Source organism: Thalassophryne amazonica, chromosome 6 (genome assembly GCF_902500255.1).
Source record: "Thalassophryne amazonica chromosome 6, fThaAma1.1, whole genome shotgun sequence".
In the NCBI taxonomy this organism is placed as follows: Eukaryota; Metazoa; Chordata; class Actinopteri; order Batrachoidiformes; family Batrachoididae; genus Thalassophryne; species Thalassophryne amazonica.
Window position 1 is genome coordinate 125207150 of NC_047108.1, and position 27520 is coordinate 125234669.

Sequence of the window (27520 nt, forward strand, 5' to 3'; positions counted from 1 at the left end):
TGATGAGAGTAAAATTTTTCTTTTAAGGATGGAATTTTCCCAGTGCCCCCCCCCCCATTTCTCCATGTAATGTGGAGTTGTATCAGGAAGGGTATCTGGCGTAGAATTTGTGCCAATTCAACATGCAGATCCATGTCGGATTTGCTGTGGTGACCCAGAGTGCCAACACGGGACTTATGTACAGTTGACACTTTGCCACACATTTGAGCAGCTTGTCGCCATCTACTGGTTGATCTAAGCATTTCAGGGCTTCTGTATGTTTCCTACTTGAAAGCCAAAGTTCAGTTTTTAAAAACAAAAATGCATTTATAAATGTCAGAAATGCACGATTTTATTTGTGTGTGTGTGTGTGAGGGGGGGAATAAAGACCTCCCAGTATTGATGTATAAAATTTCTCTTGACAGGCACAACTTAGTTGTGAAAATACAGTATTACAGACAGTCTTGCAAAAATATTTATTTTTTTCTGTTAATTCAATTTCTGTAATTGGTGATAAATGATATTTAACACAGGTTGACTTGCAACAAGCCCCCACTTCACTTTTTTGCTTTAAATGAGCAAACATACTTCTTGGGGTCATAAATGAGGCAGTAAGAACAATGGAAGTGCTTTATAGTGAAGCCAAGCAATAGCTAAATACGTATTTAAAAAGTTTTTAATGAATCGTAAAAGCACACACTGTACATGAGCAGTGCTTTTTCCACTTCAGTGATGGCAGTGTGCCACCTGGTGTTCAAATGAAAGATAAACAGTGTTTGATATTCACCTTTTTCACCTGAAGTGTTGTTACTTTTATAAGATGACAGTAAATGCCACATTTTTGAAGGGATGGGACTGAATGACCTCTGGTCTCCCTTAAACTAAAAGATGACTGATCAGAAGAACTTTCTCTCAGCCTGGTCAAATCACCGGAGTCTTCAGCAAGAAGGCGACTACCTGCTGAATCGTGCTCAAGAAAACACGACACGGCGCTCATTTGACACAGTCATTCCAGTGGTACCCAGGGATTCTCTGAAGACATCAAAATCATGCTGAAACTAGCACCAAAAGTCTGAAAGCTTAGACCTTCATTCTTCTGCATAGATGGTGTACCATCTCAGTATCATACACTCCTGTCTAAAGACCTTGTGCCATTTGAGCTGAATTTACAGAAGCAGAGATGTGACTGCTGGGAAAAGTGAATTTCACAGTAGATTTAACATTCATCACACACACACTGCTTTTAGAACAGTTCCAAGAAGTTACTAAAAGCCTGGAGACTGGACATTCACAAGTCTAGACACTCTTGAGTCCTCACCCAGCTTCTTGAATGCTGCTGGTCATCCACAGTGTCCACAAAAGGCAGTGTCATCTCTGGAGTTAAGATCAGTGAACTTGTCCTCACAAAAGGCAATTGGGTCACTGAACTCCACTGAGCTCTAGTCAAAACTGTGCAGGATCGTATCTGGTACCAATAGCAGCAGAATGCACTCAGCTCCCAGCAAAGTGTAACAGCAATACAGGCAAACCCCATTTCCTTTAAAGACAGAGTGTGCTGATATTGTGAATTTATGGTCTGAAATGCATACAGCAAATCCATTTGGCATGTGTCAAAAAGATTTGTGCAGTTTAGGGGTAGGATTTGTTCTCTTCATTAGTCTCGGGTGTGTTTGGGGCATAACATGAAGTAAATAACAGTGCACCAGGCGCACAGCGCTCTAGCAAAAGTGGACAGTGAGGGTTTTTTTTTCTTCTTAATTAGCATCAACTTCTGTGTGCGTTAGCAGATGGCTGCCACTCAAGCTCCCTGAGGTGAAGCAGTAAGGCAGAGCTCTGTAATTTTCTACAAGTGTGTGTATCATGTGGTGGTTACCGATTGTATATCGAAGCAGGGTCTACATGTCGTAAACCTGCTTATGTAAGGTGTGCCTGAGTGATGTGCTCTGTAAATACCAAAAATACACTGCACTCAACTTTAGATCAGGTTTTAGCTGTTCTGTGGTGCAACAGTGTTCTGTTGCCAGATGATAAAGATCCACATGCACTCCACCTCACCACACGTCATTTTTAGGCCGACACACCCACAGGCCATCATACAAGCATCTTTCTGTTCAGTATTTAGACCACATGGGCACTAGGTGTGAAATCCACAATAGCATTGGGTGGGAATGATCAATAGTGCTTAGTGCATTTTTTTAAAAAGATGGGTCCCGGCGATAAGGACCTTCTTCCAGTGTGATTGATATCCATGTGCTAGAATGGAAGATTGTAGCGGTGCCAGGAGAGCATCATCTTATGCATGATGACGTTCAACCTGGATACCACAGAGCAACTTTTCTCGCCTTTTGTAAAATGCATATTCCCAGTCAACCATGTTTGGCGTAGGTAGCTATAAACCTACACCCAAGCCTTTAACGCATATAATTACTTTGCTGGATTCTATATATTTATTCCTGGATTAGCTCGGACTGTCTTCTCGTGGTTTAAAAGGCTGTGCTCTGGATCATCCCATAGGCTTCATACAGTCTGTAGAGAAGCTCCTTCTTCTCTCCCTCGGGCAAGAAGCATGCCTGTGCAGAATTGATGTTCTGGAAAACACAAGGCCAGATTTTAATCTGCATGCTAATACGTGACAACCTCATTTTGGAGCAGATGATCTACTGCATCCCAAATGCAATTATGCAAACCCGGTCGATCCTGGATGTGCGGGATAATTCTTCAGGCGTTTTAAAATACCTTAAGAAATGTATGCGAGGTTTCACCTTGCACGTCTTGAGTTTTTCTTCCAGATTTAATTAGCAAAGCATTGTAATGCACATCACATCTGTACTGTACCCCCCGGTATCATTTCAAATCACATCATGATGCTTTAATCCTGTGAAGTACTGCTGGATTTATTCATTTCAGCTCACCACTCTTATGAATTCCTCCTCGGTGAAACCCATATATTTCTGTGCAATGCTGTAGTCAAGGTTGAGCGTGGAGTTGAAAATTAAAGGGTCATCTGTATTCAGAGAGTAGTTAGCCTTGTCCTTCCTGAACCTGCACAAAATCCAAATTGAAGTAAGTGCAAATAAATGGCTTTCACATCATTGTATTGCATTAAAAACCAAGTGTTGCACTCACGTGATGATGGGATGCTTTGTAAAATCTGAGTCACAGGCACTTGTGAGCTTACTGGAAATAGGACACACCTGCAATCACAGCAATATAAGAGAAAATCACTGAAGGGTTTTCATCCTTCCAGTGATGCTATTAAAATCTCCAGTAGGGGTCACTGTATCACTTCAAAAGGTGTAATAAACTGCAACAAACAGTATATTGCATGACGGCACTGTGTTAGTGGTCCTGATATACAGGCACATATTCACCTCTAGCAAGGTGAAATAATATATATCCACAGAAAATACTCAGAGATATGTATCAGTCAGAGCAATAGTGTGACATAAACGCATGGGCCACTTTATTAGGTACACCTTTCTAGTGCTAAGTTGAATCCCCTCTTGCCTTCAGAACTGCCTTAATTCTTCATGGCATAGATTCAACAAGATGTTGGAAACGTTCCTCAAATGTTGGTCCATACTGACGTGACGGCATCACGCTGTCACCCAATCAACCAGTCTGCCCATTCTCCCGCCATCAACAAGGCATGTATGGTCACACAACTGCAGGTTCCTGCATGTGTTCTCTTTTTCAGACCGTTCTCTGTAAACCCTAGACATGGTTGTACAGTAGTGTTCAGAATAATAGTAGTGCTATGTGACTAAAAAGATTAATCCAGGTTTTGAGTATATTTCTTATTGTTACATGGGAAACAAGGTACCCGTAGATTTAGTAGATTCTCACAAATCCAACAAGACCAAGCATTCATGATATGCACACTCTTAAGGGTATGAAATTGGGCTATTAGTAAAAAAAAGTAGAAAAGGGGGTGTTCACAATAATAGTAGTGTGGCATTCAGTCAGTGAATCAGGTGTCCCATATTTAAGGATGAAGCCAGCACCTGTTGAACATGCTTTTCTCTTTGAAAGCCTGAGGAAAATGGGACGTTCAAAACATTGTTCAGAAGAACAGCGTAGTTTGATTAAAAAGTCCCTCTGTTAAATAAAAGACGTGCAGAAGAGGTTACAATTTGCCAAAGAACACATCAACTGGCCTAAAGAGAAATGGAGGAATATTTTATGGACTGATGAGAGTAAATTGTTCTTTTTGGGGTCCAAGGGCCACAGACAGTTTGTGAGACGACCCCCAAACTCTGAATTCAAGCCACAGTTCACAGTGAGACAGTGAAGCATGGTGGTGCAAGCATCATGATATGGGCATGTTTCTCCTACTATGGTGCTGGGCCTATATATCGCATGCCAGGTATCATGGATCAGTTTGGATATATCAGAATACTTGAAGAGGTCATGTTGCCTTATGCTGAAGAGGACATGCCCTTGAAATGGGTGTTTCAACAAGACAATGACCCCAAACACACTAGTAAACCAGCAAAATCTTGGTTCCAAACCAACAAAATTAATGCCTCGCAGATGTGAAGAAATCATGAAAAACTGTGGTTATACAACTAAATACTAGTTTAGTGATTCACAGGATTGCTAAAAAAAGCAGTTTGAACATAATAGTTTTGAGTTTGTAGCGTCAACAGCAGATGCTACTATTATTGTGAACACCCTCTTTTCTACTTTTTTTTTTACTAATAGCCCAATTTCATAGCCTTAAGAGTGTGCATATCATGAATGCTTGGTCTTGTTGGATTTGTGAGAATCTATTGAATCTACTGGTACCTTGTTTCCCATGTAACAATAAGAAATATACTCAAAACCTGGATTAATCTTTTTAGTCACATAGCATTACTATTATTCTGAACACTACTGTATGTGAAAATCCCAGTAGATCAGCAGTTTCTGAAATACTCAGATCAGCCCCTCTGACGCAAACAACCATGCGACGTTCAAATTCACTTAAATCCCCTTTCTTCACCATTTTGATGCTTGGTTTGAACTTCAGCAAGTCGTCTTCACCACATCTAGATGCCTAAATGCATTGATTTGCTGCCACGTGATGGGCTGATTAGCTCTTTGTGTTAATAAGCAATTGAACAGGTGTAACATTAGAACTACTAGTTTGATGGTTTTGAAAGTTTGACCTGTCATAACTCTGGTTAATTAAAACCATTCTCTTCCTGGCATCCTGACTTTGTCTAAACCTTTGTTCTGTTTGTTCCCGTGTCTTTATTTAAAATAAAAAAGTGCAAAGAAGATCTAAGTACACTCAACAAAAATATAAACGCAACACTTTTGGTTTTGCTCCCATTTTGTATGAGATGAACTCAAAGATCTAAAACTTTTTCCACATACACAATATCACCATTTCTCTCAAATATTGTTCACAAACCAGTCTAAATCTGTGATAGTGAGCACTTCTCCTTTGCTGAGATAATCCATCCCACCTCACAGGTGTGCCATATCAAGATGCTAACCCTAACCCTAAATCAAATTAATCCAGATAGATTAACTACATTAATGTCAACTCTGTCATTTGTACAAAGTGAAAATATAACACATCTGTTAATTTTAAAATAATACATTAATTCTGAAATTATGAATATTAACACACAGATGCCCAAAGGGATTATGGGTAAACCGAGCATCCGCTCACACTGATTGGTTGACTCAGTCATTCTATGTAAAAAACAACACAACTTAACGTAACGTGTGTTGGTGTTTATAAATAAATGAGGTTTTGTAATATCTGCCATTTTTTTCATTGGTAAAAAAAAAAAAAAAAAAGACATTTGCAAAACAGCTCAGTTTACCCATAATCCCTTTGGGCATTTGTGTGTGCTAAATGTTCAAAACTTCAGAATTAGTGCATTATTTTAAAATTAAATGATATGCCTTATAGTTTCACTTTGCACAAACGACAGAGTTGACATTAATGTAGTTATTCTATCCAGATTAATTTGATTTAAACATCAAAACAATAAGTCAAACCTTCTTTTTTTTCAAGACATCTCATGGATGGACCACTCTATGCTGTCAAGGAAAATGACTTTTTTTGGGACAGCTTGGTGGCCAGGCTCCTTCTGCTGGGGTATAGTTGAGTTCAGCACCTCATAGCCTCCTTGCTGCTGAAAAATACGTAGCAGGCAGGAGCCAACAGGGTTTATAAATGTTTTTCACTTTTTTTTGCACAAACGTTAGCGGTCTAATGGCGCGTTCACACTGCACGCGACACGAGCGACGGTGGTGACAGGTTGCCATGCAATCCCTATGGAAGGACACATTATGGCGCCACAAAAGTTCAAGCCATGCAACACGACGCAATGGACACAAGTGATTTTGAGCGATTAGCACGTTTGTGGCACGATATCGCGTCGCGTTGCCCTCCTCCCCAAGTTGAAAAATCTGAACTTTTTCATCTTGTCGCATCGCGATGACCACTCAGTGACTGGATATGTAGTGATGTGGAGATGTCTGGAGTTTATACTTGATGTGGACATGTCCTGTCTCTGGCAGCCAGCCCGTGAGCAGGACTTATGTCCCCTTTGTCCTTTATTTCACAATTATGACAGAGTTTGAGGGGAGAGTGAGCATCTAGTTTTTTTTTTTGTTTTGTTTTTTTTACACGTGTGCGCGCAAATGAATCGTCCGCAAGGTAATTTTATTAACTACACAGATGTATAATAAAACCAATGGTGACTGGTTTATAACACAATTATGATAGAGCTGGAGAGGAGAGCAAGGAACTGCAGCAGCCAGGTTTTTTTTTTTAATTTGTTTGCATGTGCGCACACAAACGGGACAGGAGGTCCTCAAACTGGGTTCTGGAGAGGTGGAAGTACCGCTGAAAGTGGCCGTCATCCAGACGCAGCTCCTGCAGCAAATGATGAAACTCCCCGAACTGGGAACATGTCATGAGGATGTTGTGAACCCAGGGATGGCGCCGCTGGCGATGTTTGTCAGCTTTCCACAACAAATAGAGCACAGCAACTCGCTCCATGTGATCAAGGTCCGCCATGTTGACTTGACGGCAAGCGGAATGGAAGCTCCTCCTATTTGATGATGCATTGGGGCGAATTTTTGCAGTGAAAGCAGAGCAACACACCGGGCGATGGTGGCACGTCCATCGCCAGGCGAGAGACGCAAATTGTGGCGTCGCGTGAACGCAGCATAAAAGTTATCAGAACTAAATTTATTCTAAGCTAATTTGTCCGCTGATGGTTTCTGAAGTTATCTGAAAAGCTCATCCACTAACAAGAAAGTTTGCTTTGCTAATCAGCGGTTAGTGGATCTGTGCCCACCACTGGTTAAGAGTGTCTTGGAGGTCAAGCGAGTGTCTGACAGGGTGATTAGTGTTAAGTTGGAAATTGAAGGGGTGATGATGAATATCATCAGTGCATATGCCCCACAGGTAGATTTCTGGAGTGAGTTAGATGAGGTGGTGGAGAGTGTGCCCAAGCATGAAAGAGTAGTGATAGTAGCGGACTTCAATGGGCATGTTGGTGAAGGGAACAGAGGTGATGAGGAAGTAATGGGTAGAGATGGTATCAAGGACAGGAATGGTGAAGGACAGATGGTAGTTGATTTTGCAAAAAGGATGGAAATGGTTGTGGTGAATACCTACTTTAAGAAAAGGGAGGAGCACAGGGTAACATATAAGAGTGGAGGAAGGTGCACACAGGTGGACTACATTCTTTATAGGAGATGCAAGCTAAAAGAAATTAGAGCCTGTAAGGTGGTGGCAGGAGGGAGTGTAGCTAGACAGCACAGGATGGTTGTTTGTAGGATGACTTTAAAGGTAAAGAAGAGAGTGAATGAAACCTCAAAGGATCAGATGGTGGAAGCTGAAGGAGGAAGACTGTTGTGTGAAATTCAGTGAGCAGGTGAGAGAAGCACTGGATGAGGGGAAGCAATTTTGGACAACTGGAAAAGTACTGCAGACATGGCGAGGGAGACAACTAGGAAGGTACTAGGTGTGACATCTGGACAGTGGAAGGAAGAGAAGGAGACTTGGTAGTGGAATGAAGATGTTCAGGAAATCATAAGGAGAAAGAGGTTGGCAAAAAGTTTTGGGATAGTCGGAGAGATGAAGAAAGTAGACAACCGTACAAGGCGATGCAGTGTAAGGCAAAAAGAGAAGTGTGAAAATCTAAGGACAAGGCATGTACAAGAAGATGAATAGTAAGGAAGGAGAAAAGGACTTGTACCGACTGGCCAGACAAAGGGACAGAGCTGGAAAGGACCTGCAGCAGGTCAGGGTGGTAACAGATGCAGATGATGAGATCAGGAGATTGGGATGGACCAGTTTGGTTGGGATGGACCACTTGTCTACCATGGTGGATGCTAATGCAGTGAAGCACGACACTAGCACATGGTCCCGGACCTGGTCCTTCTATTCAGAATTTGTGTTTATTTAGCCTGAACTCACTTGCAATATCTAGTCACTCCATTTGACCTATGGCCTGTGTTTTACTTTGCTTCAAGTGTCCTGTGTATTTGTATTTAATGTTAATGAATAACATTATACACCTTTGTTGTCTTGCCTTTTATCTATTTATGCCTCTTTTCAGCACTTTGCTCAATAGGAGTTGTTTTCAGTGTGCTATGAAAGTTGACTCGATATGGTCTTGACCAGACTGTAATATAACCTGCACGGCAGAAATATTTGTCTTGTTGGCAACTCGGCTGTTGATCCTGTCACTGTGCTGCTTCCTCACCTCAAAGTGCATATTTAGAGCCAACAGCTGCTTGTACAGATGTTCATCTTCCAGCGTTCTGTAACCATGTCCAACCCGTTCAGCTTTCAGCACTTCCACAGCCTGAAAAATCAAATGTGCAGGGTTGGAAATTGTAAACCAAATAGAGACACTTTGTTGCATTTATCAGCAGACACACCATACTTTGAAGACTGACCTCCTTGAAGAAAGAGTTCTTCACACTTACAGTGAGACAGAATACAATTTTTTTTTTATCATCTTACAGCTACAGTGTGTACTATTTACTGTCATCTAGTGGTGAGAATGGAGATTGCATTATGCCATCACCGAATATGATTTTGTCTCCCTTCATGTTTTTGCTTCATTGGTGACAGAGGTTCATCAAGAGAGGGAGGTCACAACGCGCCCAACGTCTCACCAGGTGGCAGACAAACTACAGTAGTCTTCAGAATAATAGTAGTGCCAGGTGACTAAAAAGATTAATCCAGGTTTTGAGTATATTTCTTATTGTTACATGGAAACAAGGTACCAGTAGATTCAGTAGATTCTCACAAATCCAACAAGACCAAGCATTCATGATATGCACACTCTTAAGGCTATGAAATTGGGCTATAAGTAAAAAAAAGTAGAAAAGGGGGTGTTCACAATAACAGTAGCATCTGCTGTTGACGCTACAAACTCAAAACTATTATGTTCAAACTGCTTTTTTAGCAATCCTGTGAATCACTAAACTAGTATTTACGAGGTCTGTCCGTAAAGTATAGGTCCTTTTTATTTTTTTCAAAAACTATATGGATTTCATTCATATGTTTTTACGTCAGACATGCTTGAACCCTCCTGCGCATGCGCGAGTTTTTCTACGCCTGCCGGTGACGTCATTCGCCTGTGAGCACTCCTTGTGGGAGGAGTCGTCCAGCCCCTCGTCGCAATTCCTTTGTCTGAGAAGTTGCTGAGAGACTGGCGCTTTGTTTGATCAAAATTTTTTCTAAACCTGTGAGACACATCGAAGTGGACATGGTTCGAAAAATTAAGCTGGTCTTCAGTGAAAATTTTAACAGTTGATAAGAGATTTTGAGGTGATACTGTCGCTTTAAGGACTTCCCACGGTGCGAGACGTCGCGCAGCGCTCTCAGGCGCTGTCGTCAGCCTGTTTCAAGCTGAAAACCTCCACATTTCAGGCTCTATTGATCCAGGACGTCGTGAGAGAACAGAGAAGTTTCAGAAGAAGTCGGTTTCAGCATTTTATCCGGATATTCCACTGTTAAAGGAGATTTTTTTAATGAAAGACGTGCGGGCGGATTGCAGCGTGGGCTCGCAGCCGCCGCGACGCTCCGCCACAGGAAAAACACCTCTTTTGGAAGCCTTGAGGACACGGAACATCTCCAGCTGATAAACAATTTCTCATATACTCACTCCACTGAAAGCCATCAAAAGCCAACTGGATTTTAACAAATGGTTATCAACATGGAGGTGTTTTTCCTGTGCTGCCGCGCCGCGTCGGCTGCGTCCGACGCGCGGACCCGTCCGCAGTCTTTCATTAAAAAATCTCCTTTAACAGTGGAATATCCGGATAAAATGCTGAAAACCAACTTCTTCTGAAACTTCTCTGTTCTCTCACGACGTCCTGTGATCAATAGAGCCTGAACTGTGGAGGTTTTAAGCTTGAAACAGGCTGGAGAACTGCCTGAGAGCGCTGCCACGACGTTCGCACCTGTGAAAGTCCTTTAAAGCGACAGAATCACCTCAAAATCTCTCATCAGCTGTTAAAATTTTCACTGAAAACCAGCTTAATTTTTCGAACGTGTCCACTTCGATGTGTCTCACAGGTTAGAAAAATTTTGATCAAACAAAGGGCCAGTCTCTCAGCAACTTCTCAGACAAAGGAATTCCGACGAGGGGCTGGACGACTCCTCCCACAAGGAGTGCTCACAGGCGAATGACGTCACCGGCAGGCGTGGAAAAACTCGCGCATGCGCACGAGGGTGCAAGCATGTCTGACATAAAAACATATGAATGAAATCCATATAGTTTTTGAAAAAAATAAAAAGGACCTATACTTTATGGACAGCCCTCGTAGTTGTATAACCACAGTTTTTCATGATTTCTTCGCATCTGCGAGGCATTAATTTTGTTGGCTTGGAACCAAGATTTTGCTGGTTTACTAGTGTGCTTGGGGTCATTGTCTTGTTGAAACACCCATTTCAAGGGCATGTCCTCTTCAGCATAAGGCAACATGACCTCTTCAAGTATTTTGACATATCCAAACTGATCCATGATACCTGGTATGCGATATATAGGGCCAACACCATAGTAGGAGAAACATGCCCATATCATGATGCTTGCACCACCATGCTTCACTGTCTTCACTGTGAACTGTGGCTTGAATTCAGAGTTTGTGGGTCGTCTCACAAACTGTATGCAACCCTTGGCCCCAAAAAGAACAATTTTACTCTCATCAGTCCACAAAATATTCCTCCATTTCTCTTTAGGCCAGTTGTGTTCTTTGGCAAATTGTAACCTCTTCTGCACATCTTATTTAACAGAGGCACTTTGCGGGGGATTCTTGCAAATAAATTAGCTTCACACAGGCGTCTTCTAACTGTCACAGCACTTACAGGTAACTCCAGACTGTCTTTGATCATCCTGGAGCTGATCAATGGGTGAGCCTTTGCCATTCTTGTATTCTTCTATCCATTTTGATGGTTCTTTCAATTTCTTCCACGCGTCTTTTTTTTTTTTCTTTTTTTTCCCCATTTTAAAGCATTGGAGATCATTGTAGATGAACAGCCTATAATTTTTTGCACCTGCATATAAGTTTTCCCCTCTCCAACCAACTTTTTAATCAAACTACGCTGTTCTTCTGAACAATGTCTTGAACGTCCCATTTTCCTCAGGCTTTCAAAGAGGAAAAGCATGTTCAACAGGTGCTGCTTCATCCTTAAATAGGGGACACCTGATTCACACCTGTTTGTTCCACAAAATTGACGAACTCACTGACTGAATGCCAACTACTATTATTGTGAACACCCCCTTTTCTACTTTTTTTTTTACTAATAGCCCAATTTCATAGCCTTAAGAGTGTGCATATCATGAATGCTTGGTCTTGTTGGATTTGTGAGAATCTACTGGTACCTTGTTTCCCATGTAACAATAAGAAATATACTCAAAACCTGGATTAATCTTTTTAGTCACATAGCACTATTATTATTCTGAACACTACTGTACATGTAAGCATCACAGCTGTTTGTGGTTTTTCATAATGCATCCAGCATGAACCAATCACAGTCAAGCTGCTCTGTGCAGACCTGATGGAATGTGGATCTGTACCAAATCCACCGTGGGGACCCTGAACAATTGGAGGCAGCCAAAAGCTGTGACAAACAAACAAATAAATAAATAAATAAAAATCCAGCATCCACTAATCATCCAGCAGGTGGCAGACATGCCTTTGGGATATTACATAGACAAAACAGTTGCTTCTAGGATTGGTATTAGTCATGATGTGCTCTTTTTTTTTTATTTGGGTGAGGTGTTGGCAAGGTGTCGTAGCACGGACCCACAACAGGGGGCGCAAATGAACGGACAATGAATAAGCCAAAAAGTAACAATTTAATGTTGTGACAACACACAATGAAATACACAAAATTTGTAAAGTCAATTAACACCAGGTGATGTGTGGGCAGGCTCGAAGATAGAAGACCCCCGACGAGAGAGAAGCCGCGTCCCACACGGCTTCCACCACCAACGGTCTGAAGAACACTGGAGCCGCCAAGTCCCGAGTCCCTAGGTGGCCTCTGTCTTTGGCTGTCGACCCTGGTACTGCTGGCAGAAAGCAAAGACAAGATGAATGAGTGTGAGTCCGCACACTCAGTAATCCACAGTCTGCACTCAGTTAGGAGGGAGCACCTCCACCTCCAATCACACACTCGTGCAGCTCCTGTTTAATCCACTTATCTGGTTTGGGGTGTGAGGCGAAGCCGTCGCTGTCACACCAAACACCAATCCCACAGATAAGGACGAACACCACAGGATAACGGCTGCAAGAGAAGTTCAGATTATCACTCAATGATATGAGTCCGCAGAGAAAATTACCTCTTCGGTAGTTGATTTCTCGGCGAGGAGGTGGAGTTGCAGTCCGGCTTATAAAGTGGTGTAGATGAGTGACAGCTGGTGCGATGAGTGACAGCTGTCACTTCTTCTGGGTCTGGCGCCCTCTCGTGCTTGGAGCCCGCACTCCAAGCAGGGCGCCCTCTGGTGGTGGTGGGCCAGCAGTACCTCCTCTTCAGCGGCCCACATAACATGAGGCACAGTATGACAGCATTTTTTGTGCTTGGTTTATTGTTTTCCAAAAGCTGGCGGGGCTGGACTAACCAGCTGGACGTTTTGGTGTCCAAGTCCCACGCTGTTGCTAGCACAGGAACTGGGATAAGATAACTTTATTCATGGTGTAGGAAATTATTTTGCCAGAGTACCTAAAGTGTGAACTTTTTTTTAAACAGTAAGTACAACAAATTTATATGAAATGACTGGAAGACATTTGCACAAGAAAATATTGCACATAACTGAGTAACTGAATAACTGTTCATTATGTAGTCATCCTGCAGAAGGGAGAGGAATTATACAGTCTGATATGTTAGCGTGACATGCAGGGGGTGGGAAGTGCTGTCCAGGATGCTGAGCAGTTTCCTCACCATCCTCCTCTCTGATGCCTCCAGATGATCATAAACTTCTCAGAAAATGTTACTTATTGGATATCTTACCTCCTTCACCACAGACGGAGGGCCCACCTCTCCTGCATGAACTGTTCTATGGATCCCAGAGCGCACTGCTTCCTGTTAACAATATTAATCACAGAGCACATCAGCAGCAGCCCAGCATCTGGTTTTCAAATCAACATTGTTGCAGTTCCTGCTGAGGAATCTTATTATCGACAAGCTTCTAAGTTCACTTTGTTTGGAGGAAAATAGGAGCTACTTTGTTCACATATGTCATAAAAGTAAACATTAACAAGAGTTTTACACTGTACCTGGGATGATATTTAAAATTCTCAAGGCGATAATCTTACTTACAAATCTAAAGGTTGAGACAACTCAGTATTAGCATGGACTCTTGTTCTTTGACTTCTTCCTTCAGTTAATAATCAGTTAAACTCAGATTTGTCTTCATGGAACTTGAAATCAGAATTTTCATTGCTGGGGTGGTTGAGCTGTTATGCAAGTTGCTGCTGACACTGGGAAAGAAGCTGGTTATATTTTATTGCGCAACATGTCTGGGAGCAGTAATTCACTGGATAGACTGAGTTGGTGTCCAACCAGTAGATCAGAATATTAAATCTGTTACTCCTGCCTTTGTGTAGAAGTGCCCTTGAGCAAGGCGCCGAACCTGAAACTGCTCTGCGGTGGATATGAATTTAAATTCTGTATCTGTGCCTGTAGAAATGTCTGGACAGAGTTGGAAAGCAGATCAGCACTCCACTCAAACACAAACAGTCACACTGCTGTAAAACAAAGGGCTGGAGACTGGACTGACGGGAATGTCCAGCCGCACAGCAATGTGGAAACAGACATGTTCCAAGAAGTTGTGACATATTCTACTTTAAAGCTCATTCATTGGTTTTATTTTCAAGAACCAGCACTCATGAAATAATTTTTTTTTTTTTTTTTTAGGGAAGACGTCACCTGACGGGTGAGTCAACAACACACATGTTGAACCAGGCACCTTCTTTGGCGTGTTTGCTGGAGCAGCCGTGTGGTGATGTGAGGAAAACCACCCAAGGCCTTTATTTGAAAGTCAAACTTGTTTAACAGAAGAGTACAACTGAACACAATATGAATGTGTTATTACAGTCATTGTCGACCGTACAGAATGGTTTTTACTTAGCGGGAAGGTCGACAGAAACCAGCCTCAAAAAGGAGTTTGTGAAAAGGTCACAACACCAGGAGATCTTGCAGAACTACAAGAATATTAGTGATTATCTGATCTGAATTTATACCTGCATATCATCTACAGTCCTTGTTAGAATTATTAACATCCCTTTATTTTAATAACAGAATTTAAGATTTATTCAGAAATAAATATACATTAATGAATTCTATATCATCAGAATGAATAAAGGCAAATAAGTATGTAGAAGTCTGCAGTTTGGATCCAGTCAAAACCAAATTTATTGTGCTGATGGCTTGAGTCTCTGAGCATATTTAAAATATGTTTTATTGCACATTTAACAGAATATTCACATTTCTTCTATTTACTGTTTTTTTTATTCTAATGGACAGTCAGCATTTACTCTGCCACGCTAAAACTGCAATTGCAATTCCCTGATGAATCACAACAGTTTGTCACTCCGTCCATAGGTACAACAAATAAAGCAGAACAGGAAACAATAAAATGAAAAAAGAAAAATCATGAAAACGCATTAGGAAACATTGTGAGTATATGATAGTTGTAGCACAATCACACAGAACTTCCAGAACATTGATTTTATGCAATTATTGACTAATGACTGAACCTTGTACTGTGTTGTGACTGGGAAAAATTTATTTTATTTCCAAAACTTAAATGACAGAATCTACAATAGCTTCATTCACTGTTTTACTTTCTGCATTTGACACACACATTATATATATATATATATAAAAATAAATAAATGTGCAGCCAGTACATTCTGAGTGCCAGTCCCAAGCCTGGATAAATGACGACGGTTGCGTCAGGAAGGGCATCTGGTGTAAAACGTGCTACAAAATTAGAGATACAGAGTACAAATCTAATTTCCATAACGTATCAGTTAAGGCCCGGCGTTGCAGACTGAATGGTCCCCCCTAAAAATCGGTCCCCCCTGCCTTCACTGTGCAAGTGTCATTTCTGTGCGTCAGCTGCAGTTCACTGATTATCACCTCATTTCTGCTTCAAACTGCCTCCAGTCATCTTCTAACTCAGCGACATATATCTGAAGCTTTTGCACAACAATCAGTTCCACATCAATTCAGCATTATTTCATAATGAAAAACGGAGGAAGCGATCAGAGCACCACAGCCAGACAAGCTGCTGATGCTGTGTTCACTGCGCCTCCGTCATTTCTAAGCGTCAGTCGCAACTCACAGATTATTGCCTGGTTTCTCCTTAAAATTGACTTAAGAATGATTTAAGAGGTTTTACTTTGTCATCTAATGGTTAATAATCACATTAGTCCTTTAAATTGCTTTGGGTGAAGAGACTCAGTCTCAGACGAGCTGCTATGGTCCGATATGACGCATGTGCAGTGAAGGCGGGGTGGGCCGTTCGGTCTGCGACAGGTGAACAACGACAGACACCGGTGCAGTTGGCCAACAGGGTGTCAGCGGAAATTGGACTACTGCTATATTATATACATCTTATTTAGATGAAGATAAATAAATAAATGGTCACGTTTTGCTCATTTAACAGAGTAATCATTTTTACTCTGATTGGGGGGGGGGGGGGGGGGGGGATTTAGTGTATGTCACAAATGTCTACATAATCTCACACCCGAACACTGACATCTAGACTCACTGCTGGTGAAATGAAATATCCACCCATATTTAAAAGAATGATAAACAATATTGCTGCTTTTTGACAAAAATGAGACGGAGCAGCAAAACTATTAAAACTACACATGAAGGAGCGAATCCTTAAAGTGTGTTGTTGGAGGCCTGCACATTTCATATCCAGCATTGGCTCGTACAAATCTTTACCACTCCAGAACTGTCGGTGGCGCTACCATTGGCAGGTTGTCAATAGGGGGCGCTACCCCGTCTGAAATTTGACAGAGAAAAATCTACAAAACATAGGAAAGTTTGTCATTATATTAAAATTTTAAATAAGCATTTACCACAAAATGACAGCCTGTCAGCACCTGTCATTTAATAAAAGGAGTTTCACAATGTATGAATTAATAGCTACGATGTTTTGAATACGTAATTTATGAACGGAGGGGCACCAGTATAACAGGAGTCAATGCTAAGCCTTGAACTTTTGCCCAGCACGTGACCTGATGCTTTTCTCTGATTGGCTGCCTCAATTTTGCCTGCGGGGCACACAGAACTGCGCCTCGGACACTCCAATTTTTTTTTTTTATTGACAGCAAATTATATTGTTTTATTGTTTGTTTTCCTCATGTGACTGGACAATTAGCACCATCAATCATATGCACATCATCTCTGCAGCAGATGTCATTTACTCATCCGCAGCAATCGTACACGCCCTTTCTCTCTCCTACCAGTGTCAAAAATGGCAGCTAGTAGAGCCACAGAAAACTTCTCAAGGCGTTCACTGGAAGAGATAAAGAGGATAAAGGAGCTCGGACCTGATACAGTTAAGTGATCGAGGGCGAGTTTACACTCCGGGCTTCTCTCGCTCTTGCTGTGCTAAGCGGAGCTGACTAGCAGGCTGCGGTGTGAGTAACGCCTTTTATTGCTCTCCCTGTTTGCTGTTTTGAACTCTCGGCACTGATGTGTTGTGACGACAGCGGGAGTTCAAGACCTGAAGCACCTCTCCGAGAAATGCAAACGGCACGAGAAGCCAGCTAGACAACTGTTTAAGTCTGACATTTTTTTGGACAGCACAGCATAGCTGAACAGCTCGGTGAAGGCTACAGGATTAGCACTGACACATTCTGTCTGGAATAATAAACTGTGTTAAACTTTGTGGAGCCTTTGAGTTGGTTCTAAGAAGTCATGATGGGAGCAAGAGCTCAGACAACTCTGGGATTTTCCGTGGCTTGGTGGACTTCGTTGCCTCTCTTGACGGGGTGTTGAAAGAGCACCTAGAGAACACCACAGTATTCAAGGGGACCTCAAAAATGGTGAAAAGTGAGCTGCTGGACTGTATGCTGTCTGCTGTGACGGAGGAAATCATCAAAGAAGTCCAGGGCAGTGAGTTTTTATCCATTCATGCAGATGAAACATGGATATTGCCACTCAATCCCAGTCCTGAAGATGCCCTCAGCAGCACCCTGAAGGCCTACCTGATGCTCAGTGGAAGCAAGCTGAAGACAGAGCTGAGTTCGAGGCCTGCAAGTGCAAGTGTAAGAACAAACTAAAGAGAATTGTAAAAATGGCGGGGAAAATTGGCGGGGAAAACCCCAGAAGCCCCTGGCCCACATTTCCACTGACAGGACGAGGACGAGCTCAGAGAGTCCTGGCAGACGGCTCTCATCCTCTGTCCTGTCAGTCTGAGCTCCTGAAGTCCGGGAGGCACGGCTGAGCTCCTCTGGCCAAAGGTTCTTGTGCCTATTATACGTTTTTCTGTATGACAATGTTTGTATTTTAGTGTTGTCTTTTTGGTGCCGGTGAGCCGAAGACAATTTTCCACCTCGGTGGACAATAAAGAATTATTCTATTCTATTCTATTAACGACACATTTTGGTTTTGACACTCTCACCTCATAAGCTTTCATGTGTCCCGGGCAGGTTTCACAATTCAGCAACTCATCTCCTGCCAGGTCAATGGCCACCACCCCCTCATGACGATATTTCTTACACAGCTCTACTACCTCCATGGACCAGCCTGAAAGGAGAAACAAAACACCAACACTTAGGCCCCTACCATGACGATTCATGGCGCATGGTTCAGACTGCATTGCACAAGTGCATCTCCACTTACACTTTGTTCCTCAGAAGGTGTGTAATCTGAGTGAGAAGTGAGATGTAGGGTGCATAGAGGTTGGAATGAGCCTAATTAATTAATCATGGATATGTTTTGGGTATCAAATCAATTTTATTTATATAGCGCCAAATCACAACAAACAGTTGCCCCAAGGCACCTTATATTGTAAGGCAAGGCCATACAATAATTACGGAAAAACCCCAACGGTCAAAACGACCCCCTGTGAGCAAGCACTTGGCAACAGTGGGAAGGAAAAACTCCCTTTTAACAGGAAGAAACCTCCAGCAGAACCAGGCTCAGGGAGGGGCAGTCTTCTGCTGGGACTGGTTGGGGCTGAGGGAGAGAACCAGGAAAAAGACATGCTGTGGAGGGGAGCAGAGATCGATCACTAATGATTAAATGCAGAGTGGTGCATACAGAGCAAAAAGAGAAAGAAACACTCAGTGCATCATGGGAACCCCCCAGCAGTCTAAGTCTATAGCAGCATATAACTAAGGGATGGCTCAGGGTCACCTGATCCAGCCCTAACTATAAGCTTTAGCAAAAAGGAAAGTTTTAAGCCTAATCTTAAAAGTAGAGAGGGTGTCTGTCTCCCTGATCTGAATTGGGAGCTGGTTCCACAGGAGAGGAGCCTGAAAGCTGAAGGCTCTGCCTCCCATTCTACTCTTACAAACCCTAGGAACTACAAGTAAGCCTGCAGTCTGAGAGTGAAGCGCTCTATTGGGGTGATGTGGTACTATGAGGTCCCTAAGATAAGATGGGACCTGATTATTCAAAACCTTATAAGTAAGAAGAAGAATTTTAAATTCTATTCTAGAATTAACAGGAAGCCAATGAAGAGAGGCCAATATGGGTGAGATATGCTCTCTCCTTCTAGTCCCTGTCAGCACTCTAGCTGCAGCAATCTGAATTAACTGAAGGCTTTTCAGGGAACTTTTAGGACATCCTGATAATAATGAATTACAATAGTCCAGCCTAGAGGAAATAAATGCATGAATTAGTTTTTCAGCATCATTCTGAGACAAGACCTTTCTAATTTTAGAGATATTGCGCAAATGCAAAAAAGCAGTCCTACATATTTGTTTAATATGCGCATTGAATGACATATCCTGATCAAAAATGACTCCAAGATTTCTCACAGTATTACTAGAGGTCAGGGTAATGCCATCCAGAGTAAGGATCTGGTTAGACACCATGTTTCTAAGATTTGTGGGGCCAAGTACAATAACTTCAGTTTTATCTGAGTTAAAAGCAGGAAATTAGAGGTCATCCTGTCTTTATGTCTGTAAGACAATCCTGCAGTTTAGCTAATTGGTGTGTGTCCTCTGGCTTCATGGATAGATAAAGCTGGGTATCATCTGCGTAACAATGAAAATTTAAGCAATGCTGTCTAATAATACTGCCTAAGGGAAACATGTATAAAGTGAATAAAATTGGTCCTAGCACAGAACCTTGTGGAACTCCATAATTAACCTTAGTCTGTGAAGAAGACTCCCCATTTACATGAACAAATTGTAATCTATTAGATAAATATGATTCAAACCACCGCAGCGCAGTGCCTTTAATACCTATGGCTTGCTCTAATCTCTGTAATAAAATTTTATGGTCAACAGTATCAAAAGCAGCACTGAGGTCTAACAGAACAAGCACAGAGATGAGTCCACTGTCTGAGGCCATAAGAAGATCATTTGTAACCTTCACTAATGCTGTTTCTGTACTATGATGAATTCTAAAACCTGACAAACTCTTCAAATAGACCATTCCTCTGCAGATGATCAGTTAGCTGTTTTACAACTACCCTTTCAAGAATTTTTGAGAGAAAAGGAAGGTTGGAGATTGGCCTATAATTAGCTAAGATAGCTGGGTCAAGTGATGGCTTTTTAAGTAATGGTTTAATTACTGCCACCTTAAAAGCCTGTGGTACATAGCCAACTAATAAAGTTAGATTGATCATATTTAAGATCGAAGCATTAATTAATGGTAGGGCTTCCTTGAGCAGCCTGGTAGGAATGGTGTCTAATAGACATGTTGATGGTTTGGATGAAGTAACTAATGAAAATAACTCAGACAGAACAATCGGAGAGAAAGAGTCTAGCCAAATACCGGCATTACTGAAAGCAGCCAAAGATAACGATACATCTTTGGGATGGTTATGAGTAATTTTTTCTCTAATAGTTAGATGTCTAGCTTTACGGAGGGCTTTTTTTTTTATAGAGCAACAGACTCTTTTTCCAGGCTAAGTGAAGATCTTCTAAATTAGTGAGACGCCATTTCCTCTCCAACTTACGGGTTATCTGCTTTAAGCTGCGAGTTTGTGAGTTATACCACGGAGTCAGGCACTTCTGATTTAAAGCTCTTTTTTTCAGAGGAGCTACAGCATCCAAAGTTGTCTTCAATGAGGATGTAAAACTACTGACGAGATACTCCATCTCACTTACAGAGTTTAGGTAGCTACTCTGCACTGTGTTGGTATATGGCATTAGAGAACATAAAGAAGGAATCATATCCTTAAACCTAGTTACAGCGCTTTCTGAAAGACTTCTAGTGTAATGAAACGTATTCCCCACTGCTGGGTAGTCCATCATAGTAAATGTAAATGTTATTAAGAAATGATCAGACAGAAGGGAGTTTTCAGGGAATACTGTTAAGTCTTCAATTTCCATACCATAAGTCAGAACAAGATCTAAGATATGATTAAAGTGGTGGGTGGACTCATTTACATTTTGAGCAAAGCCAATTGAGTCTAATAATAGATTAAATGCAGTGTTGAGGCTGTCATTCTCAGCATCTGTGTGGATGTTAAAATCACCCACTATAATTATCTTATCTGAGCTAAGCACTAAGTCAGACAAAAGGTCCGAAAATTCACAGAGAAACTCACAGTAACGACCAGGTGGACGATAGATAATAACAAATAAAACTGGTTTTTGGGACTTCCAATTTGGATGGACAAGACTAAGAGTCAAGCTTTCAAATGAATTAAAGCTCTGTCTGGGTTTTTGATTAATTAATAAGCTGGAATGGAAGATTGCTGCTAATCCTCCGCCTCGGCCCATGCTACGAGCGTTCTGGCAGTTAGTGTGGCTCGGGGGTGTTGACTCATTTAAACTAACATATTCATCCTGCTGTAACCAGGTTTCTGTAAGGCAGAATAAATCAATATGTTGATCAATTATTATATCATTTACTAACAGGGACTTAGAAGAGAGAGACCTAATGTTTAATAGACCACATTTAACTGTTTTAGTCTGTGGTGCAGTTGAAGGTGCTATATTATTTTTTCTTTGAATTTTTATGCTTAAATAGATTTTTACTGGTTATTGGTAGTCTGGGAGCAGGCACCGTCTCTACGGGGATGGGGTAATGAGGGGATGGCAGGGGGAGAGAAGCTGCAGAGAGGTGTGTAAGACTACAACTCTGCTTCCTGGTCCCAACCCTGGATAGTCACGGGTTGGAGGATTTAAGAAAATTGGCCAGATTTCTAGAAATGAGAGCTGCTCCATCCAAAGTGGGATGGATGCTGTCTCTCCTAACAAGACCAGGTTTTCCCCTGAAGCTTTGCCAATTATCTATGAAGCCCACCTCATTTTTTGGACACCACTCAGACAGCCAATTCAGGGAGAACATGCGGCTAAACATGTCACTCCCGGTCCGATTGGGGAGGGGCCCAGAGAAAACTACAGAGTCCGACATTGTTTTTGCAAAGTTACACACCGATTCAATGTTAATTTTAGTGACCTCCGATTGGCGTAACCGGGTGTCATTACTGCCGACGTGAATTACAATCTTACCAAATTTACGCTTAGCCTTAGCCAGCAGTTTCAAATTTCCTTCAATGTCACCTGCTCTGGCCCCCGGAAGACAATTGACTATGGTTGCTGGTGTCGCTAACTTCACATTTCTCAAAACAGAGTTGCCAATAACCAGAGTTTGATCCTCGGCGGGTGTGTCGTCGAGTGGGGAAAAACGGTTAGAAATGTGAACGGGTTGGCGGTGTACACGGGGCTTCTGTTTAGAACTACGCTTCTTCGTCACAGTCACCGAGTCAGCCTGCTTTCCCGGCTGCTCAGGATCTGCTGGAAGGGAACTAACGGCGGCTAAGCTACCTTGGTCCGCACCGACTACAGGGGCCTGGCTAGCTGTAAGCGAACTTGGCGAACTTGGAAGTGAGATGTTTTCTGGCAAGGAAATGGATCTGCACATAAAGCCGACACTCTCCTGTCAACAGATCTCCTCTATTCCATCCTGCACAGAGAACCTTCTCTCAACTAAACAGCCCCATCTTGGTGTGCTCCCCATCTGCAAACCCGGAGAGGAAATTCTCCTGAATGCAAATATAGATCTTTGTGCTTTTGTTCAAATTACAGCTGTTTCACCATCTATTAAAGAACAACATGCAAGGATATCATGCAGAAGATCAGGAACAAGAAACTTTTGTATGTGGCAAGAGAACATATGAGTCATCTCAGTACAGGAAACAGGTGTACCAACAAAGCAGATTAAACATGACTACTGTTGTTGATGGTGGAGCAGTTATTTCTACCACCACAACTCTACACATGAAGGCGGAACAATACGAGGACAAATTCATATTGTGATATTTTATGCTGTTGTGGTATAATTCAGCTATTTGAAAAATGTACTGTGACTCTACTGAATGATTACGATCTAAAACTATTTATTTCTTTAAGATTAGAAACAATTCAAACCTTTTTTTCCCTTATAGTTTATGTCAGTTTCATTTTGGCTGTTGTTTGAAACCTATTTGTTCACATCCGATAATTTCACATAAACAGAACAGTTACTGAAATAATGTTTGTGTCAGCAATGTAAAATGTCCTTGCACCGTTTGTCCAGTAGATGGAGCTTTGACTCCATTCAATTGAGAGCTGCTTACACCCCTGCTTAAATGTGTTCATCACCGACCCCCATAGTTCGCCATCACACTGCACTGATCGGCTGACAAAAGCATACAAGTAAGTTTATAAGGATGTTGTTTGTAATAACTTTGCGATTACATTCACCCCACATTTCTACTCAGTTCAACTCAGTTTGATTAACTCAGTTTATGTAGAAATGTGTCAAATGTGCTTCATTGCGTCGGTCATGCTTTTTATTAAGACCACATTGTGTAGACCTTATTTCTAGCATGAAAAACTTTCATTTACTGCTAAGAGGTTGAAACATTCAGATTCACTGATCGTCTGGAAGGGTTCTGGGAATTACTGCCGTTCGCCATTAACCCTTTGGGGCCAACACCGTCGTATATGATGGCTGGGATCAAGCTTTACTAAATTGTAAATAACTTTTTAATGATATGAGATAGAAACTTACTTTTTTGCTGAAAAGTTAACTCCGTGGACTTTCGGTCCACCGTTGGCCATCTTGGTACTCCTCATAGAGGATGTGTGATGACGTGCGCAATGTAGGTGTCCAATCGGAATTGGTTCTCCGTCACATGGTTTTCCAAAATCCAATCATAGGGCAGATTTACTACACATGATATGGCAAAGATCATTTTCAGGAGTGATATCTTACTAGTTGGCCCGTTTGAATAGCCCCCTAACTGCTCCAATTGCATTTTTGCATTTTTTTGAAATTCTTCTGTTACCAAGTTAATCAATATGAGGACAAAGCTTCAGCTTTTAGCTCATGCCTTTTTTGTTAAGGGTCCAAAAAAGAACATTTTATTCATTAAAAAAAAAAAAAAAAATCGGCTGGTTTATCGGCTATCGGCAAATCAGCTGATTTATCGATTATCGGCATTTTTTCCATCCAAATATCTTTATCGGTGTCGGCCTCAAAAAATCCATATCAGTCGGGCTCTAATGCATACAGCTGGGAAAACCCTGCATGACTGATTTAATTTTCTTACAACCCCAAGTCAGAAAAAAGTTGGTACGACCTGGAAATTTTTTTGGGGGGGGGGGGGGGGGGGGGGCAACAATTCTTACATTTTAACTTTCAACATGTCACGTTTTTTTTTTTTGTGGTCAACTTCATTTAATTTGTTCATATGCATCCATTCCTACAGTTAAGGCCTACAGAAAATCCCCCCCATCCCAAAAAAGTTGGGACAGGGAAAATGTATTCTAAATATCAGGATTAATCCATCAATTTTCAGTCAGTTTTCTTGAGACAAGTCAGGGGATGGATACATGAACATTTCAAAGTCACTGCACATGTCCTGGACTTCATTTACATTAGTCCTCAAGAAATAAACAGCATGGTACTGTATAGTAAATCTGTGCAGGGTAGGCAGTTCTCAAAAAAATGAGTGACCAAGCTGAAAGGAGAGTGAGGGAAGCCACCAAGACACCCATGACAGCTCTGAAAGGATTATAGTTTTGTGTGGATGTGAGGGCACAAACTGGTAATGATACACCATTGAACTGTTGCATCCCCATTCATATCTTCATGTTGGAGTAGAGTAGAGATGGATTCTAAACCAGGAAAATTGCTCAATCAAGGCTTGGGTTTCCGATGTGCCTTCTGGGAAACAGTAGCTGAAATTTTGCATGTTCTTTTTAAGAAAACCCTCCTATATACACTTCATCATGACGCTGTATAACTAGTGTTTCAAGAGGCAAACGTTCCACTGTATAGTTTCTCCTGTGTCTTTGTGGACTCCCCTGAGTTTCCTTCAAGTGTGTTCCCTTACTTCTTGAGAACTGCCTACTTGGCACACATTTACCATTCAGTACCATACTGTTTGAATTTAAGATAAAACTAATGATCTCACAGAGGAGAAATTCACATGTTACATCAGCTCTTAAAAAACACACAAGATGGGTGCAAGTAGAGGAAAATGTGCATCAAACAGCGTGTGCAAGGATAAGCAATAATAATAATACTTGTAACAGTACAATAAAATAAGAAAATGAGGTAGATATAGAATATGTATACACACACACACATATATATACGTATATGTACGTACATATGCATATATATAAAAATGATTGGGATTGAAAAAAGAGATAGGAGCATCTTATTTACAATATGTGAGATGGAGTTTAGATGTGATAAGGTGACATTAGTGCAGGGATTTGTAAACGAGTTGTTATTGCACATGATATGTGGACATATTAATAATATTGCACGTGATTTGGGGACATATTATTGCATGTGGTTATTTCACAGTGTTATTGTACAGTCTGACAGCAGCAGGGAGGAACGACCTGCGGTATCGTTCCTTCTTGCACTGATGGTGCCTCAGTCTGTCACTGAACGAGCTGCTCAGCTCCACTACAGTCCGGTGCAGAGGGTGAGAGGAGTTGTTCATGATGGATTTGAACTTGGCTAACATTCTCCTCTCAGCTACCTCCTCCAGAGAGTCCAGAGGACAGCCCAGGACTTCCTGACCAGCTTGTTCAGTCTCTTTCTCTCCCACTCTGTGCTGCCCGGGGCCCAACAGACGACAGCATAGAGGAGAGCAGAGGCTACAACAGAGTCAATGAAGGTCTTAAGCAGAGGCCTGCTCACTCCAAAGGATCTCAGTCTTCTCAGGAGGTGGAGGCAACTCTCGCCTTTTTTGTACAGGGCATCGGTGTTGTGAGTCAAGTCCAGTTTGCTGTTGAGGTGAACACCCAGGTATTTGAAACTGTCCACAGTCTCTATATCCTCCCCTGGATGTTCACTAGTGGGTGAGGTGGTGGTTTCCTCCTGAAGTCAATCGCCATCTCCTTCGTCTTACTAGTGTTGAGACAAGTTGTTGTGCTCACACCAGTCCACGAAGTCTGTGATGGCTGACCGGTACTCCAGCTCGTTCCCCTCAGACACACGACCCACAATGGTGGAGTCAGAGAACTTCTGGAGATGGCAGCTGCCTGTGTTGTAGGTGAAGATCGAGGTGTAGAGGGTGAAGAGGAAAGGCGAGAGGAAGGTGTTGGGCCTGTAGACGTACTGCAGTGGGTCCAGGGTGTCGCTCACCACGGTGCGGAGGTGAGACAGGACGAGCCGTTCCATGGTCTTCATGAGGTGGGAGGTCAGGGCAACTGGTCTGTAGTGGGCTGGTTCCTTGGCGTGCGGTGCTTTGGGAACCGGGACCACGCAGGAGGTCTTCCACAGGATGGGGACCACCCCCAGGCTGAGGCTCATGTTGAAGATGTGGCTGAGGACCTCACAGAGCTCATCTGCACAGGTCCTCAGCAGCCTCGGGGGGATCCCATCAGGTCCTGCTGCTTTCCTCTGCTTCAGCCGCAGAAGCTGGCCTCTCACCTCAGTCAGTCGGAGTTACAGTGAGGGGGAGCTGAGGTGTGAGCTGAGGTGGGCTGGTGCTGAATACAGTCCGGGGGGAGGAGGGACAAAGTCTGGGGTGCAGTGGAGGTGACCGGGGGGTAGAAGGTGGGGGGGTCAGAGGGACTGGAGGGCTGGCTGCTGGAGACATGTGGAGCGCTGGGAGCAGGCAGGGGGGCAGGTGTGGAGGAGCCAAAACGGTTAAAGTAACTGTTTAGCTCCTCTGCAAACCGAGAATCTCCGTCTGCAGTCCTGCTGGCACCCTGCCCAAATCTGGAGGCGGTCTTGAGGCATCTCCACATTTTCCCTGATGTTGTTCCGGGCCAGCTGCTCCTCCATCTTCCTTCCATACTCCTTCTTGGCTGCACGGATCTTCCACTGGAGCTCCTGTTGGACTCTACGCTGCTCCTCTCTGTCTCCCGAGTTGAAAGCCCTCTTCTTCTGGTTCATCAGGACCTTCACCTCGGGGGTCATCCAGGAGTGGTTGTTGGAAAGCACTGTACCCTCCAGGTGGGCACAGTGCTCTCCACACAGAAGTTCATGTAGTCAGTGACACACTGGGTCAGGCCGTTGATGTCTTCACTGTGGGAGTTTTGAAACATGATCCAGTCTGTGGTTCTGAAACAGTCCATCTGCCTCTCGGTGGCCTCTTCAGTCCAGAGTTTCACTGACCTTTTCTGCACTGGCTCTCTTCTCACCCTGGGTGTGTACTGGGGGAGCAGGTAGATGAGATTGTGATCCGAGTATCCCAGCGGGGGGGAGGGGAGTGGAGGTGTAAGAGTCCTCCACATTAGCGTAAAAAAGGTCCAGTATTCTATTGTCCCTGGTTTTGCATGTGACATACTGGGTGAACGTGGGGAGGGTGGCGAAGAGGGAGGCATGGTTAAAATCCCCGGTGATGCAGAGGAGGGCGCGGGGATGTTGTGTCTGCAGCCGCGTGACTGTACTGTGGATCCACTC

The 27520-nt window shown here is 42.6% G+C and overlaps 1 protein-coding gene across 2 annotated transcripts in view; it reads right to left on the reverse strand.

The window, feature by feature from the left end:
* Positions 1-438: 438 nt before the first annotated feature.
* ada (adenosine deaminase) overlaps positions 439-27520 on the reverse strand; it is an 88442-nt gene continuing 61360 nt past the window's right edge. The window contains exons 4-10 of one of the 2 annotated variants that reach the window (XR_004561444.1): positions 18099-18223; positions 13463-13534; positions 8703-8804; positions 3106-3173; positions 2892-3021; positions 910-2567; positions 439-854 (exon numbers count right to left, since the gene is read on the reverse strand). Coding sequence is in view for 1 of the 2 variants with exons in the window: in XM_034173365.1 (XP_034029256.1) it covers positions 2463-2567; positions 2892-3021; positions 3106-3173; positions 8703-8804; positions 13463-13534; positions 18099-18223 (602 nt within the window). In the remaining variant the exon portion in view is untranslated. Of the gene's footprint in view, positions 2568-2891; positions 3022-3105; positions 3174-8702; positions 8805-13462; positions 13535-18098; positions 18224-27520 lie in introns of both variants that reach the window. The other variant, XM_034173365.1, reaches the window with a different exon arrangement.